The 18,410-nt window shown below is 47.2% G+C and overlaps 1 protein-coding gene across 1 annotated transcript in view; it reads right to left on the bottom strand.

Moving 5' to 3' along the window:
* The window catches only part of RASGRF1 (Ras protein specific guanine nucleotide releasing factor 1), a gene marked incomplete at its 5' end in the record, with an annotated part of 154,420 nt that overhangs the window by 114,742 nt on the left and 21,268 nt on the right, over window positions 1-18,410 (bottom strand). Inside the window, one exon of the mRNA XM_089663098.1 lies at window positions 4,634-4,781. Within this exon, the coding sequence (XP_089519224.1) occupies window positions 4,634-4,781 (148 nt within the window). The remainder of the gene's footprint in view (window positions 1-4,633; window positions 4,782-18,410) is intronic.

The raw sequence follows: 18,410 nt of genomic DNA, 5'->3' as shown, positions 1-18,410 counted from the left end.
AGGACTCCTCCTACAAATCCTGCACCTCTCTGTGCAGCCCCAGCTCCCCCTCATCTCTGGCCCCCCCCAACTGTCTCAGCAGAACATAGGACTCCTCCTACAAATCCTGCACCTCTCTAGGCATCTGCGGCAGCCCCTGGACTCTGCCCCCCCCCACTGTCTCCACAGAAGACAGGACTCCTCCTACAAATCCTGCGCCTCTCTAGGCATCTGCGGCACCCCCTCATCTCTGCCCCCCCACTGTCTTAGCAGAAGACAGGGCTCCTCCTACAAATCCTGCACCTCTCTGTGCAGTCGCAGCACCCCCTCATCTCTGTCCTCTCCCACTGTCTCAGCAGAAGACAGGACTCCTCCTACAAATCCTGCACCTCTCTAGGCATCTGCGGCACCCCCTGGACTCTGCCCCTCCCACTGTCTCCACAGAAGATAGGACTCCTCATACAAATCCTGTACTTCTCTGTGCGGCCACAGCACCCCCTCATCTCTGTTCCCTCCCACTGTATCTGCAGAGGACAGGACTCCTCCTACAAATCCTGCACCTCTCTGTGCAGCCACAGCACCCCCGCACCTCTGTCCCCCCTCCCACTGTCTCAGCAGAGGACAGGACTCCTCCTACAAATCCTGCGCCTCTCTGGGCATCTGCAGCACTCTTTCATCTCTGCCCCCCCACTGTCTCAGCAGAAGACAGGACTCCTCCTACAAATCCTGCACCTCTCTGTGCAGCCACAGCACCCCCGCACCTCTGTCCTCTCCCACTGTCTCAGTAGAGGACAGAACTTCTCCTACAAATCCTGTATGAATTTCACAAACATTCGCCTAGTCCTCATAAGCCATCCCTGTACATTGCTTAATGCAGATTGAATGGGGTCATAAAAGTATTTGTGTTCACGTTTTACATATCGGGGTCTCCGTCTTATGCAATATTTCTCCTGAAATACCACAATATGGCCACTATATGGCGCCAATGATCATAGGAAATACCTCTATTAAGCAAAATCCAGTTAGAATTCCTGAGGGATGGGTGAATGCTTGTGATATTCACCCGACGAATGTTTTACAACTAGACCCCGGTAACTAAGCACAGATTCACCGTGCGTAAAAAAAAACAGAAAAAAACCCCCAAAAAAACAAAACGTATCCTTTTTGTCCACCAATTCCATTTCCACCTCTCAATAATAATGCCTAAATGTACCAAGAAGGAATTCCTTATTTTGGGGTTTAACAAAAAAAAAAAAAAAAAAAATGGGAAAAGCACGGCTCCATCCCGGTCTATAGGATATTGGAGGACCTGTCGTATGGGCCAATCAGATCAGGACTAGCCATTAGTAGGTGGAGCCGAGAAACATCAGAACAGGCATTTGGTGTGTAAAGGGTTAATGAAGAGGCAGCTTATGAATGGCCCGGTTATAACATCCATCATAATGATCCTCATTACCACATCAAGGTGTCACTGACATCACATCCCCATGACACCGAGTCCCATTTGTCTCCACACAAAGCGTCAAAGTGTTCACCGAAATAACATCCGACACAGAAAACTGCACATCGGTGATGGGGCACTATTCCTCCCACTGACACCAATGATGGGGCACTATTCCTCCCACTGACACCAATGATGGGGCACTATTCCTCCCACTGACACCAATGATGGGGCACTATTCCTCCCACTGACACCAATGATGGGGCACTATTCCTCCCACTGACACCAATGATGGGGCACTATTCCTCCCACTGACACCAATGATGAGGCACTATTCCTCCCACTGACACCAAGGATGGGGCACTATTCCTCCCACTGACACCAATGATGGGGCACTATTCTTCCCACTGACACCAACGATGGGGCACTATTCCTCCCACTGACACCAACGATGGGGCACTATCCCTCCCACTGACACCAACGATGGGACACTATTCCTCCCACCGATACCAATGATGGGGCACTATTCCTCCCACTGACACCAATGATGGGGCGCTATTCCTCCCACTGACACCAATGATGGAGCGCTATTCCTCCCACTGACACCAATGATGAGGCACTATTCCTCCCACTGACACCAATGATGGGGCACTATTCCTCCCACTGACACCAATGATGGGGCACTATTCCTCCCACTGACACCAATGATGGGGCACTATTCCTCCCACTGACACCAATGATGGGGCACTATTCCTCCCACTGACACCAATGATGAGGCACTATTCCTCCCACTGACACCAATGATGGGGCACTATTCCTCCCACTGACACCAATGATGGGGCACTATTCTTCCCACTGACACCAACGATGGGGCACTATTCCTCCCACTGACACCAACGATGGGGCACTATCCCTCCCACTGACACCAACGATGGGACACTATTCCTCCCACCGATACCAATGATGGGGCACTATTCCTCCCACTGACACCAATGATGGAGCGCTATTCCTCCCACTGACACCAATGATGGGGCACTATTCCTCCCACTGACACCAATGATGGGGCACTATTCCTCCCACTGACACCAATGATGAGGCACTATCCCTCCCACTGACACCAATGATGGGGCACTATTCCTCCCACTGACACCAATGATGGGGAATTATTCCTTTCTGCTTTTTGCAGAAACGCACTACAGTCCATTTAATATGGTTTCCTATGGGACACATTCACATCTATGATTTTCGAGGTTCTGCATTTTTGGAAAGGGTCAGGGACTTTTTTTGACGCAAAAACCTTGCGTTTTTGGTTCAATAGACTTCAATGAAGACACTGCAAAAGTTTTAATCTGCCCAGCAACAAATTGGCCCCCAAAAAACTACATCAAAATCACGAGTGCAAAAAGCACTGCAAAACGGACAAAACACAAAGTGCATGGATGTGAACCAAACCTGAAATGCATTGGATTGAAAGGGATGCATTTTTCTTGCGTTTTTTATTTATGTAAAAGCGCTTCACAAACTTCTTAATGTGAAAGCAGCTTATTGGCCCAAAAAGGTGCTGAAAATAAATTCATATTCAATTTATATTCATGATATTCACTAAAAAGTCGAATGTAATACAATTACATATCAAAAAAAATAATTATATATATTTTTTTTTAAACTGTCCATTTTGGTTTCGGTTTTTGGCCAAATGCATCCTCAATTTTCGGTTTCGGTCCGAGAATTTTCATTTCAGTGCACCACTGCTTCCTGGTTTCTGGCCTAGGCCAACATGATGTCATACATCCCAGGAGTCTTCATAGGAGGAAGGGCTTTCTCAGCTAAGCACGCCCTCCTGTCCGCTATGCCTGAGCTAAGGGCAGATGGATTCCAGGAAATAAATGCTACATGAATCATCTGCCCTTACTCAAGATGGCCACTGCCAGAAATGCTAGGGGGGGATGTTTTTTTTAAAAGGATTTCTTAGCAAAATAAATCATGGGGACATGGATGGATGGAGACATGGATGGATGGATGGATGAATGGAGACATGGATGGATGGATGGAGACATGGATGGATGGAGACATGGATGGAGGGATGGATGGATGGAGACATGGATAAATGGATGGATGGAGACATGGATAGATGGATGGAAGAAGTCATGAATGGATGGATGGAGACAAGGATGGATGGATGGACAGATGGATGGAGACAAGGGTGAATGGATGGAGACATGGATAGATGGATGGAGACAAGGGTGAATGGATGGAGACATGGATAGATGGATGGAGACAAGGGTGAATGGATGGAGACATGGATAGATGGATGGAGACAAGAGTGAATGGATGGAGACATGGATAGATGGATGGATGGAGACAAGGATGAATGGATGGAGAGATGGAAGAAGACATGGATGGATGGAGATATGGTTGGTCGCATGGATGGAGACAAGGATGATTAGATGGAAGAAGACATTAATAGATGGATGGATGGATGGAGACATGGATAGATGGATGGATGGATGGAGACATGGATAGATGGATGGATGAGTAGAGATATGGATGGATGGAGACATAGATAGATGGATGGAGACATAGATAGATGGATGGAGACATAGATAGATGGATGGAGACATGGGTAGATAGATGGATGGATGGAGACAAGGATGAATGGATGGAGACATGGACAGATGGATGGAGAGATGGAAGAAGACATGGATGGATGGAGATATGGATGGATGCATGGATGGAGACAAGGATGATTAGATGGAAGAAGACATTAATAGATGGGTGGAGACATGGAAAGATGGATGGATGGAGACATGGATAGATGGATGGATGGAGAAATGGATGGATGGATGGAGACAGACAGATGGATGGATGGATGGATACATAGATAGATGGATGGATGGAGACATGGATAGATGGATGGAGACATAGATGGATGGATGGAGACAAGGATGGATAGATAGATGGATGGATGGATGGATGGAGACAAGGATGGATAGATAGATGGATGGATGGATGGATGAAGACATGGATAGATGGATGGAGAAAGACATGGATGGATGGATGGATGGATGGGAAAAAAAACCCTCCATTTTGGTTTTCAGCCAAATGCATCCTGAATTTTCGGTTTCGGACCGGGAATTTTCATTTGGGTGCCCCGCTAAAAAGACAGGAAGCTGATCTGCCGTTGGGTCTGTCCTTGTTACAGAAGTCGCTCACCTCGGCTTTAAGTCGTTCCACCTCCACCTCTCCGTCTTCGATCTGCTGTCTCAGCTGCTTGGCCACCTTCTTCTCGGTCTCCACAATCTGCAGCAGATGTAAGTATTTCTGCATGAGAGCTTCATGTTCGGTGACCAGAGTCTTGTAACTGAAAAGGAAAGAAGACGCGGTGAGGAACTCCGCCCACAGAAGCCATGGAATAGGGGGGGGAGATGTTCCTGCGGCCATCATCTGTGGAGCCTGGCCACCCCCACCCCACCCCAATAATAGGGATGACTATATCCAAAATCCAGGATACAGTGGACTCACATCCACACTCCGGGGTGCATCTGGAAAATCTGCACCGCCGTCTGTCCACCCAACATATATTCGTTCTATACTAATGCCGACCAAAATTGTCAGGATTTTCTCTCGAGTTCCAAAGTTCTTCATTCATAAGAATATTAAAGCGATATTAATCCCCAAAAACAAACATTTATTATATTGCAGCTCACCAATTCTAAGAGGTGGCGGCTGCATTCGGTTTCTTTTTAGGCCTGCTTTCTTAAAAAAAAAAAAGAAAACGAATGCAGCCGCCACATCTAATGGTTGGTAAACATATTAGATTTTGGGTTTAACGCCACATTAACATTGGCAATTTAAATGCAGATATTTGTGTTGAGAGCGCCAACTACTGGCCATAACATGTCGATGGAGGACCATAAATGGTTATCATAATGAATCAATTATATAGTCATGTCCAAAATCTTGCCCCCACCCCCACATTTCTCTCTAAGAACGCACCACTTCACCCAGAAAATTGTTGCAATGACAAATATTTCGGTATTCTCAAATTTATTTCTTTTGTTTGTATTGGTGACACGAAAAACTGGAGAAACAAAAAGTCAAATCTGACACATTCCACGCAAAACCCCCAAAATGGACCGGACAAAACTATTGGCACCCTCCATGTAATATTTGGTCGCACACCCCTTGGAAAAAAATAACTGAAATCAATGGCTTCCTGAAACCATCAATGAGTTTCCTCCACCTCTCTGCTGGAATTTTGGATCTGCTCCGGGTCTCTCAGATTGGAAGGTTCCTTTTCCCAACTGATGTTCTGAGATCTCTCCACAGGAGCTCTATGGGATGGAGATCTGGACTCATTGCTGGCCAGTTCATGGGGGGGTTCACCATTTCTGGGGGCTCTTTGATGTGTGCTTTGGGTTATTGTTCTGCTGGAAGACCCATGACCTCTGATGGAGACCGAACTTTCTGACACCGGGCCCTACATTGCACCCCAGAGTTCTTTGGTAGTCTTCATATTCCATAATGCCATCCACACGGCCAAGACATCCAGTGCCTGAAGGAGCAAAGCCACCCCAAAACATCAGTGACCCCCCCACCATGTGTGACTGGAGGGACTGGATTCTTTTCTTTAAAGGCCTCATTGCTTTTCTGATAACAGTAGAATGATGGACTTTACTACTTTACTTTACTTTACCATTTTGTTCCGTCTGTCCACAGCACATTCTCCCAGAAGGATTTTGGCTTCCTCAGGTAAGTTTTGGCAAACTCCAATCTGGCTTCCAATATGTTTCTGTGTCAGCAGTGGGGTCCTCCTGGGTCTCCTACCATATTTCTGTGTCAGCAATGGGGACCTCCTGGGTCTCCTACCATATTTCTGTGTCAGCAGTGGGGCCCTTCTGGGTCTCCCACCATATTTCTGTGTCAGCAGTGGGGTCCTCCTGGGTCTCCCACCATATTTCTCTGTCAGCAGTGAGGTCCTCCTGGGTCTCCTCCCATATTTCTCTGTCAGCAGTGGGGTCCTCCTGGGTCTCCTCCCATATTTCTCTGTCAGCAGTGGGGTCCTCCTGGGTCTCCTACCATATTTCTGTGTCAGCAGTGGGGTCCTCCTGGGTCTCCTCCCATATTTCTCTGTCAGCAGTGGGGTCCTCCTGGGTCTCCTACCATATTTCTGTGTCAGCAGTGGGGTCCTCCTGGGTCTCCTCCCATATTTCTGTGTCAGCAGTGGGGTCCTCCTGGGTCTCCTACCATATTTCTGTGTCAGCAGTGGGGTCCTCCTGGGTCTCCTCCCATATTTCTGTGTCAGCAGTGGGGTCCTCCTGGGTCTCCTACCATATTTCTGTGTCAGCAGTGGGGTCCTCCTGGGTCTCCTACCATATTTCTGTGTCAGCAGTGGGGTCCTCCTGGGCCTCCTACCATATTTCTGTGTCAGCAGTGGGGCCCTCCTGGGTCTCCTACCATACATCTGTGTCAGCAGTGGGGTCCTCCTGGGTCTCCTACCATATTTCTGTGTCAGCAGTGGGGTCCTCCTGGGTCTCCTACCATATTTCTGTGTCAGCAGTGGGGTCCTCCTGGGCCTCCTACCATATTTCTGTGTCAGCAGTGGGGCCCTCCTGGGTCTCCTACCATACATCTGTGTCAGCAGTGGGGTCCTACTGGGTCTCCTACCATAGTGTCCCTTTTCATTCAGATGGGACGTATAGTGTGAGTGGACACAGTTGTACCCGGTGCCTGAAGGTCAGCTTGGATTTGTCTGGAAGTTGATTGAGGTTCTTCGGCCACCATTCCAACAATCCTTTGTTGCAATCTTTGATCAATTTTTCTCTTCCGTCCACATCCAGGGAGATTAGCGACAGTGCCATGGGCTGCAAACGTCTTGACAATGCTGCGCACAGTGGACACAGGATCATTAAGATCTCTGGAGATGGACTTGTAACCTTGAGATGGTCCATGCTTTTCCACCATTTTTGTTCTCCGATCCTCAGACAATTCTTTGCTGCTCTTTCTCTCCTCCATGCTCCATGTGGCACACAGAGACACACCACAGAAAGGTTTTTCCCCATTGTCCCCGGTTGTCGGTGGGATTTCTATGCTGTCAGCTCCTGGTCATGGATACAGGGGAGTCTAATGACAAATTATAGGAACATCACAGATGTGGAATGCAATTAATTTCTTACCATTTTGAGAAGGTGCCAATAATTTTGTCCGGTCTATTTTTGGGGTTTTGCGTGGAATGTGTCAGATTTGGCTTTTTTGTTTCTTCACTTTTTTGTGTCATACCGATACAAACCAAAGAAATAAACATGAGAATGAGGGGGGGGGGTAAGATTTTTGGCTGTGACTGTATGTTTGTGTTGAGAGCGCCAACTACTGGCCACAACATGACGATGGCGGACCATAAATGTTTATCAGAATGAATCAATTATACCCAGAATATGATAAATGTAACCATTTTACACCGAAACAAAACACGAGCCGCCAGGCAGCTTGCCCACCCTTTGCACTGTGACCCACCCGAGGTGTAAAAGGAGTTTTTTAAGCCGATCCTCATTTCCACTTAAAGCGGTATTTAACCCAAAACCAAAAACGTATCACTGCAGCTTAGCAATCATTAGATGTGGCGGCTGCATTCGTGTTCTTTTTAATGCAGGCCATAGATGGGGAGAAAACCGGCAGATTTTTCTTTAAAAAAATGAAAAATCGGTCGTTCAAGCGGCCGACGTTACCAGGAATGGTAAAAAAAAAAAAAAAAAATCAGCCGATTTTCATCCCGTTTAGAGCCGGCAAAAAGTGTCCCTGCAGAGAGCTCCACTATTTCTTTGACAGTGCTTTGACATTTATAGCGGTTGCAACATTGTATCTATTTGTATCCATTTCGGATAAAGATGTTTTTATTCGGAAACAAATAGATACAATGTTGCAACCGCTATAAATGTCAAAGCACTGTCAAAGAAATAGTGGAGCTCTCTGCAGGGACACTTTTTGGGACTGGAATTCTTCTTCTTCTTCATCCTTTCTTCTTCCTCTTCTTCTTCATCTTCTTCTTCATCCTCTTCTTCTTCTTCATCCTCTTCTTCTTCTTCATCCTCTTCATCCTCTTCTTCTTTTTCATCCTCTTCTTCATCCTCTTCTTTTTCATCCTCTTCTTCTTCTTCTTCATCCTCTTCTTCTTCATCCTCTTCTTTTTCTTCTTTTTGTCTTCCTCTTGCAGGTCACTGCTCATGCGCAGATTTTTTATCGGTAAAAAGATCGGCCGATTTGCCCATAATTGCTGCGAAAATTGGCCGATCGGCAAAATCGGCCGATCTTTTTCCAACTTTACCGATAAAAAAATCTGCCAAAATACCAAAAAAACCGCCGAACAATTAACCCACTAATGGTGCGAAAATCGGCCGATTTTATTTTCGACCAATCTATGGCCTGCATTAGTCTTTCCACCCTCTGTTTTCACCTGATGACCTGGCCAACAACACACTTTCTGCTCCGCCCCCCACTCTGGATGCAGCAGCACGGGGAGGGGCACCTTTGGACAGCAGCGCTGTCAGTCGGCGGGGGGGGGGGTGTTAGATGGATTAGCAGATTTTGATACACTAACAAATTGAAGCTAAACCCCAGATCACACTTTATAAACTGTTACAGCAGTTTTGTTCCTTTTGGGATAAAGGTTTTATGTGAATAAAAAAAGCTGATCCTTGTAAGCACTGCCATCATTAGTAAACGGTTTGTCTCATCTCCGTAACTGATACATCTGCAGGAGAGCTTGTCCTTTTGAAAAATAACAGACTTACCGGCTGGATCAGCAGATGAACATGGAAGAAAGAAAACCCAAAAGAGAAAACGAATGCAGCCACCACATCTAAGAATTAGTAAGCGGTTATATAATATAGTTGTGCTTTGGGGTTTAATACCGCTTTAAACTTTGGTTATAAAAAAAATGAAAAATTGTAGAACCTTCCCTTACAGGCGGGTTATATGACATTACAGGCGGGTTATATGACATTGGTGTGGTGTAGTTTGATGTATTGGATGGAAAAAATCTAGGGTTAGAGTTAGCCAGCCAGCCCCCCCCTTTGGTAGCAAGTTAAAAAAAAAAAAAATTACAATAAAATAAATATAAATGCCAAGAAATATTTTTAAAGCAACCCCTGACAGCACACATAATTGAATGTAAAGACGCACTTAGGGCAACAGCAACTGCACCACCAGGGGCGGACTGACCATTCGGGCACTTGGGCACTGCCTGAGGGCCCGAGGTCATAAATGCCCCTGGTACCTTTTAATAGGCTTTTTTAGGTGTGCTTTGAGTTTGGGCAAGGACACAGGGGCCCCATGATTCCCTATTGCCCGGGGACCCCATGAGTCCGCCCCTGTGCGCCACACATTAGGCATCACAGTAAACATTGAAATGAGAGAAATGAATGTAGGGCTATCCTTTAGAAAAAAAAAAAGAGAACTAATGTACACAATTGCTACACAAGACACATTGTAATTAAATGTTATTAAATATGACCTTTCCTTTTCTTTTTGTCATTTTCCGTAAAAATGCAATATGGCGACCTGGAGGTGTTCTGTACACAGAACGCCCCCCCCCCAAAAAAAATCCGTTTCCTGCTTGTGTGATTGGCTCACTGATTTTTTCCCAGAAGTCTGCACTAAGATACAAGTTAGGTTTTAGGGCATCCCCTGCAACAAAAATGTAATTTTAAGTGATATACTCCCAAAGAGAAATCATGTCTAAAAGGGATGCAGACCCTGCCGCTTTCCTCATTAGAACACTGCAACTGCTGCAGCTGATTGATAATTATGAAATCACTCCCCTACAGATTCTCTCTGCACACGGACACAGAGAAACAAACAGATCTTTCTACAGAATAACAAAAGGTAGGAATCTGCAAGAAAGTTTGATAAAATCCCAGCAATGTACATAGATCACCCGGAGGGGTTCCCCCAATGTCTATAGATCATTCAGAGGGGTCCACCCAATGTCCATAGATCACCCGGAGGGGTCCCCCCAATGTCCATAGATCACCCAGAAGGGTCCACCCAGTGTCCATAGATCACCCGTAGGGTTCCCCCCAATGTCCATAGATTATCCAGAGGGTTCCCCCCAATTTCCATAGATCACCCAGAGCGGTCCCCCTAATGTCCATAGATCACCCAGAGAGGTCCCCACGATGTTCATAGATCATCCAGAGGGGTCCCCCCAATGTCCATAGATCCCCCAGAGGGGTCCCCCCAATGTCCATAGATCCCCCAGAGGTGTCCCCCCAATTTCCATAGATCACCCTGAGGTGTCCCCTCAATGTCCATAGATCACCCAGAGGGGTTCCCCCCAATGTCCATAGATCGCCCAGAGAGGTCCCAGCAATGTCCAACGATCACCCAGAGGGGTCCCCCCAATGTCCATAAATCACCAAGAGGGGTCCCCCCAATGTCCATAGATCACCCAGAGGGGTCCCCCCCAATGTCCATAGATCACCCAGAGGGAAATGTTTCTTTCTCAGGAAAATTGATGTTGCTCTTTAAATCGGAGTTCCAGCTGAAAAAAAAATAAAAGTCAGCAGCTATAAAAACTGTAGCTGCTGACTTTTAAAATACAGCCACTTAGCTGTCCCTCGGTCCTGCGGTGTCCTCACCACGGCTGGTTTCACCGGCCGTCTTCTCTCCCTGGTGCCGGCATCTTCAGTGTGGGCACCCGGCTGTGACAGCTTGCGGCTTCACAGCCGGGTGCCCACTGCACATGTGCGAGAAGCGCTGCACTTTGCGAATGGCCCGTAGTCTTCTGGGACCTGTCATGTGTCCCAGAAGACTATGGGGGTGGGGGGGGGGGTTGGGGGGAGGACAAATTCCGCTTCCAATCGCAGCGGATGTGGGAGCGGGTACCTGTCAAATTCGGGTACCCACTCCCCCCCAAAAGGGTCATTCCTTAATGGGGAGCGGGGGCTTAATGCGGAACTTCCCCTTTTGGGTGGAGCTCCGCTTTAACTCTCAACTGGTCACCTGTAATGGCTTTTAAAGCGCCACCTATGGAGAATTTTTGGTACTGTAGTTTTTCACTATATCACGGGTCTGCGCAGTTCTAAGGCTTGACATGTTTGGTATCTATTTACTCGATGTAGCATCATCTTTTACATTTTACCATGCATTGTCCAATATGTTTGTGCGGCCAAAAATTATTTTATTTTGTGAAAATATAATTTTGGGGGATTTTAAATCATTGTTTTAGCCAACAAAAATTTTAGCATGGGTGCGAAATTCTAAAGAATCGCCCCGGTAGATAGGTAGTTAATCTTGATTATACAAAATGCACATCCAGAAAGAAACTTGTCCCTCCAGCTGCCGCCGTGAACAGGTGTCCAGGTGAGGCGAGGTGTGGCGGATCAGGAGACGCCTGCAGCGTTCTTCATTCCTTTACGCTCGGATGGCTCATGAATGCGCCTTCTTGATTGTCAGCCCCATAATCTTCCCCGACGGGCCATCAGTTACAGGAGGGCGGCTCATCCTCACATTGTGCTATACTCTCCATATGACATAACATTCTCCTTAAAGGGTTTGTCCACCCAAAAGGGATATTTTTTGCTATAGGTGGCCATCTCTTAAAGGAAAAATGGACTTATCCTCCAAGGCAGGGGTCTCCAAACCGCAGCCTGCGGGTCACATCCAACCACCGGAAAGCTACATCCGGGCCCAATGAAAGGGTCCAGTTCCCTCACTGTGCTGCGATCATCCCGTCAGTTGGACCGCCACTGTCCTGCCAACCAATGACAAGCTTGCCCCAGCAGGAGGACACAACTTCTTCCTCCATCCATACCTGCTCTGATTCCCTCCCTGCTGCTGCAAGGACTACAGCCATGCTGTCAGCAAGATGAGGACCGCTGATAGGGAATCTGATATGGGGGGGGGGCTTTGATATAAGAGGGGACTCCTAACCCCTGGTTCACATCTGTGTGGGTGGTGCCACTGCAGGACCCAAATAAATACCTGCAGCCGCACCACCCACACAGAGGAAAGCGGGTGCCCTTAATTCTAATGGCACGCCACCCGCACTGGAAAGTACAACTGTACTGGAAACCTCAGTTCCCGTGTGGACTGCGATTTCCCAAGTAGTGTGGGGACTTTTTCCCTGCATGTCCCAGGGCACGGGAGTCTATTTAAAAGAATGGGCTCTAGTGCCCGTGCAAATCGCGGCCTGCACGACCGCACAGATGTGAACCGGGGGTAAGGTAGGATCTGATGGGACTCTGATGTATGAGGGGTTCTGAAGAGGTCCCTGAGGTAAGCAGGGCTCTAAATGGGACCTTGATGTAAGGGGGGCACTGACTGAAAATTTGAAGTAATGGGCTCTCTTGCTGGAACTCTAATGTATGGGGGACTCCTATAGCTAACTATGATGTAAGGGGGGGGGGGGGGACTGTGATGTATGCATGACTTCTAAGAAAGACTCTGATATAAGGGGGCTCTGAGGGGACCCTGAAGTAAGAGGGGAATCTGATGACGACTCAGTATGTATGGGTTTCAAAGGGTTCTGAAGGGGTTCCTGAAGTAAGTGGGGCTCTGATAGGGACCTTGAATTAAGGGGGGCTCTGACTGGAACCCTGATGTAAGAGGGGAAACTGATGACGACTCAGTATGTATGGGTTTCAAAGGGTTCTGAAGGGGTCCCTGAAGTGAGGCTCTGATGGGGACCTTGAACTAAGGGGGGATCTAACTGGAACCCTGATGCGGGACTCTGCAGACTCTGATGTAAGGGGGGGGGGGGGGTGTAACGACTGTAGTGTACAGGGTGACTTCTAAGAAAGACTGATGCTTGGGGGCTCTCTGAGGGAGATTATGATGGGGGGGGGGGAATCTGATGACTCTAATGTAAGGGGAGACTCCTAAGGCAAACTCTAATGTAAGAAAGGGGGGACTCATGTTCGGGGTGACTCCAAAGGAAGACTTTGACGTAATGGGAGCTAGGAGGGGAACCCTGATGGCGATCCTGATGTGAGAGGGGACATGGATGTCAAAGGGGAGTCCTAAGGCAGACCATGATGGAAGTGGGGCACTGTGATGTAAGGGAGGATTTGAGGAGGATTCTGATGTAAGGGGGGACTGCCAAGACAGACTATCATGTATGGGTTGATGCCTAAGAAAGTCTCTGAGGTAAGGAGGTTTTCTGATGGAAACTCTGATGCAAGGGGGCACTCCTAAATCTGGCCATAGATGAATCCGTTATTTTCAAGGTGATGATCCACTTTAAGGTCAGGCCGAGGGATGAACTTGGGTTCTGATCCGGAAGTCAGCTGTCACTGCCAGGACAATGAGCTACGGGCGGGGGACTCCCCATAGCTGCACATACACAAAGGGTTAAAATGCTTGTGATATCAAATGGCCATATTAGGTCAATGATGTCACAAGCATCCCTACCTCTGTGTACAAATGGCTACAGGGTGGGGAATCCCCCATCAGCCGCTCACTGGACCAGGAATGACAGCTGACCTCCTGATTTAGATGAACCCAAGCTCATTGCTAGTTAGAACCACGGGGGCTCTGATGGGGACCCTAAAGGTAAGGGGGGGGGCTCCAAGGAGGACCTGATGCAAGGGTGGACTCTGGAGTAAGCAGATGAAGGAAGGGGGCCTACAATGGGGACCTGATGCAAGGGAGGACTCTGGAATAAGCAGAAGTAAGGGGGGACTCTTATCGCAGATTCTGATGTAAGAGGAGGCCTGAAGCAAGTAGAAGAAGGGGGCCTCAATTCACGAAGGGCTCGTTCACACTAGAATGCGGTGCGGGAGAGCTGGTTTCCCGCACCGCATTCTGATTACAATGCCCTTGCGATCTGCTACTCCTCCTATTAAAACCAATGACGGAGCACTGATACTGCCGAATTTTCCACTCTGACTGATCACAGCTGGGGACCTGATGCAAAGGGGGACTGTGGAGTAAGTAGAAGAAGGAAGGGGGGCTCCAATGGGGACCTGATGCAAGGGGAGACTCTGGAGTAAGTAGAAGAAGGAAGAGGGGCTCCAATGGGGACCTGATGCAAAGGGGGACTCTGGAGTAGGTAGAAGAAGGAAGGGGGGCTCCAATGGGGACCTGATGCAAAGGGGGACTGTGGAGTAAGTAAAAGAAGGGAAGGGGCCTCCAATGGGGACCTGATTCAAGGGGGGACTGTGGAGTAAGTAGAAGTAAGGGGGGTTCTAATGGGACCTGATACAAGGGGGGACTGTGGAGTAAGTAGAAGGAAGGGGGGATCCAATGGGGACCTGATACAAGGGGGGACCCTAATCACAGATTCTGATGTAAGAGGAGGCCTGCAGCAATTAGAAGAAGGGGGCCTCAATTCACTAAGGGCTCGTTCACAGAAGTAAGGGGGGTTCCAATGGGGACCTGTTGCAAGGGGGGACTCTGGAGTAAGTAGAAGAAGGAAGGAGGTATCCGATGGGGACCTGATACAAGGGGGGACCCTTATCGCAGATTCTGATGTAAGAGGAGGCCTGCAGCAAGTAGAAGAAGGGGGCCTCAATTCACTAAGGGCTTGTTCACAGAAGTAAGGGGGGTTCCAATGGGGACCTGTTGCAAGGGGGGACTCTGGAGTAAGTAGAAGAAGGAAGGGGGGATCCAATGGGGACCTGATACAAGGGGGGACTGTAGAGTAAGTAGAGTGGAGTAAGTAGAAGGAAGGGGGGATCCAATGGGAACCTGATGCAAGGGGGGACTCCGGAAAAAGTAGAAGTAATGGGGGCTCCAATGGGGACCTGATGCAAGGAGGGACTCTTAACACAGATTCTGATGTAAGAGGAGGCCTGAAGCAAGTAGAAGAAGGGGGCTTCAATTCACTAAGGGCTTGTTCACACTAGAATGCGGTGGGGGAGAGCTGGTTTCCCGCACCGCATTCTGATTACAATGCCCTTGCGATCTGCTACTCCTCCCATTAAAACCAATGATGGAGCACGGATACCGCGGAATTTTCCACTCCGACTGATCACAGTCCGGCCCCCATAAAGCCTGAAAACTGGCCCTTTGCTTGGAAAGTTTGGAGACCCTTGGTTTAAACCATAGAAAAGTCAGAGTGCTCCCTGCCACAGACGTATACATAAGAAAACAAGGTGACTGGAATACCAGGCAAAGGGAAGAGGCTGTCACAGGACACACGTGACACATGTATCAAGAACAACAAAGTTACATTATGGAAATACAACACATCTTTCTAAATGTCACATATTGAATGAAAATAGTATAAAAAAAAAAAAAAAATTACACAAAATATATAAATATCCTTCTTCACCATTAAAAAAAATACAACTTTGTCATTGGGGGAGATTTCCCTTCAATTCCTGTTCCATAGTCAAAAAGGAAAGGAAATCCCTGCAAATTGAAAGAATCTTGTTGCCCCCCCCCCCAGGTCACCAAAACTAGTGTCCCCCCATTGGAAGATTTCTCCTCTATTAGAACAACCCAAAATATGGAATTTTCTTTTACTTTTAATGATAATGGTAAACAGGACAAATAGAGGAGAATGAATCTCCTTAACGGGGGCCACAGGCAGCGATAAAAACCTGGCGGGGGTTCTAATTCCTCTCCACTCCACCCAAAACTAAAGCAAAAAAACTAAAAAACAATTAAATAAGAAAAAAAAAAAAGCTTTGCCTTTAGGCCTGATTCACACCAATGCGTTTTTTAGTGCTTTTTGCAAAAACGCACTGCTTTCCTATGGGACACGTTCACATATTATGCTTTTTTTTGAACTGCTGCAGTTTTTTTTTACCTTTTTAACCACTTGCTTACCAGGCACTTCTACCCCCTTCCAGTCCAGGCCAATTTTCAGCACTATCACACTTTGAATGACAATTGCGCGGTCATGCAACACTGTACTCCTATGAAATGTTTAGCATTTTTTTTGAGACAGATAGAGCTTTCCTTTGGTGGTATTTAATCACCACTTGGTTTATTTTTTGCTAAACAAACCAAAAACAACTGAAAATCTTGAAAAAAAAAAGTTTCTTCTTAGTTTTTGTTATAAAATTTGTGTGATTTTTCTTCTTCACTGATGTGCGCTAATGAGGCTACAGTGATGGACACCAATAGGCTGCACTGATGAGGAGGCACTGATGGGTATTGACAGGCATCACTGATGGGTACTGATAGGCAGCACTGACTGGCAATGATAGGCAGAACTGATGAGGTGGCAAGGATAGGCAGCACTGATAGGCAGCACTAATAGGTGGAACTGATAATGCTGCACTGATATGCGACAATGATGGGCACTGATGAGGAGGCACTGGTAGGTGGCACTGATGGGCATTGACAGGCATCACTGATGGGCACTGAAAGGCACCACTCGTATATGGCACTGATAGGTGGCACTGTTAGGCAGCACTGACTGACACAGATAGGTGGCACTGAAAGGCAGCTCAGATGGGCACTGATATGTGGGATTGATGTGGCACTGATGGGCACTGGCAGGTGGCATTGATGGGGTACCCTGATGATCAGTGTACATGTCCCCTCTGATGAATGCAGATTACCGGCTCTCCTCTCCTCTGTCAGCGTGACAGCTCATGAGGAGAGGACACTGATAACCAGCATTTCCCCATTTGCATGCGATCAGCTGTGATTGGACACAGCTGATCACATGACAGAGCCGACGTCATCGGCTCTTTCCCCTGTCCCAGGGACACAGCGCACCTCCGATCGCCACACTGCCTGCCCCCGGGGGCGCACACGAGCGGTTAGAGTGGGAGGACGTCACATGACATCCTCCCAGGATGAAAGAACCGCCGCCTGTCCGTCATTTCCTTATACTGCGGGCGGGAGGCAGTCAAACGCAAAAAGTAGCATTTTTGCTACAATAGAGTTCAATGTAGAAGCTGCTGAAACTCACGTAGTGCTTTTTTGATGTGTTTTTATTCTGCCCAGCAACAAAAAAAAATTCACCTTTAACAAAAAAAAAAAAAAAAAAGATGAAAAAAACGCAAAGCGTAGCAAAAACGCACTGCAAAACGGACAAAAAGCACAATGCATTGGTGTGTACCGGCCTTAGTTGTACTTTGTGTACATCAGCCGCAATGTTTCTGTGTTTAGGTATAAGTATGCATCGCTGTTGAGAGAACGGATCCAAAAACGTGGAGATTCCTCCAAATTGGCGATTATATTTTTACATTCCATAAATACCGCATGCCTGGACCGCGACTTATTTATCTCATGCATTTATTTTTTTTTTTTTTTAGTGAACTGACTTCACGCTGTTTTATGATGTATCTACCAAAGATTTTTGCTTTTTGAAGTAGATAACTTATATGGTGAATGGACATTTTCTGCAGCATTTTACAGAAACGCAGTACAGTCCATTGAACATGATTTCCTATGGGACACGTTCACATCTCTGCGTTTTCACACGGTGCATTTTTTGGAAAGGGTCGGGGACTTTTTTGAGAGCAAAACGTTGCGTTTTTGGTTCTATAGACTTCAATGCGAAGGCTGCAGAAAAGCATGTATTGCATTTTTGCTGTGTTTTGCATTTAAAATCTACCTAGCAACAAAAAAAAAAAAAAAACCCCGCAAAACACATAAAAAAACGCAAGTGTAAAAACACAAAGCGTAATGCAGAAACGCATCAAACGCAACCTGCATAGGTGTGAACCTGGGGTAAACCAGACTCCGCCCCTGCGCATGCCGTCTTTGCAACGTTCCTTCTTCTGGGAAATGTGTTAGACCCGTCACAAGTGACTGGGACATGCTTAGCGGTGGAGAATCAATTCATGCTTGGTGTCACAGGAAGTAAATGGTGACAATACTTGGTTTTCGGTAACCTTTTTGCCCACAGCATTCAGGGCTGCTGTTAGAAATCATGCCCCCCCCCCCCGGACAGTATCTGACAGCCCCCCTCAAAAAAAAAAAAGTATTTTCATTAAAGTGTTACTAAACCCACAACAGTGCAATCAGTTTGTAGATGCAGTAAAGCATGCTTGTTATACTCAGTGGGGAACCTAAGAGGTTAATCCTC

Source organism: Staurois parvus, unplaced genomic scaffold, assembly GCF_062004578.1.
Source record: "Staurois parvus isolate SC_StPar_1 unplaced genomic scaffold, SC_StPar_1.0 ptg001625l, whole genome shotgun sequence".
Taxonomy (NCBI): domain Eukaryota; kingdom Metazoa; phylum Chordata; class Amphibia; order Anura; family Ranidae; genus Staurois; species Staurois parvus.
The sequence above is the reverse complement of the archived record's forward strand: the minus strand, read 5'-3'. Positions and strand labels throughout refer to the sequence as shown.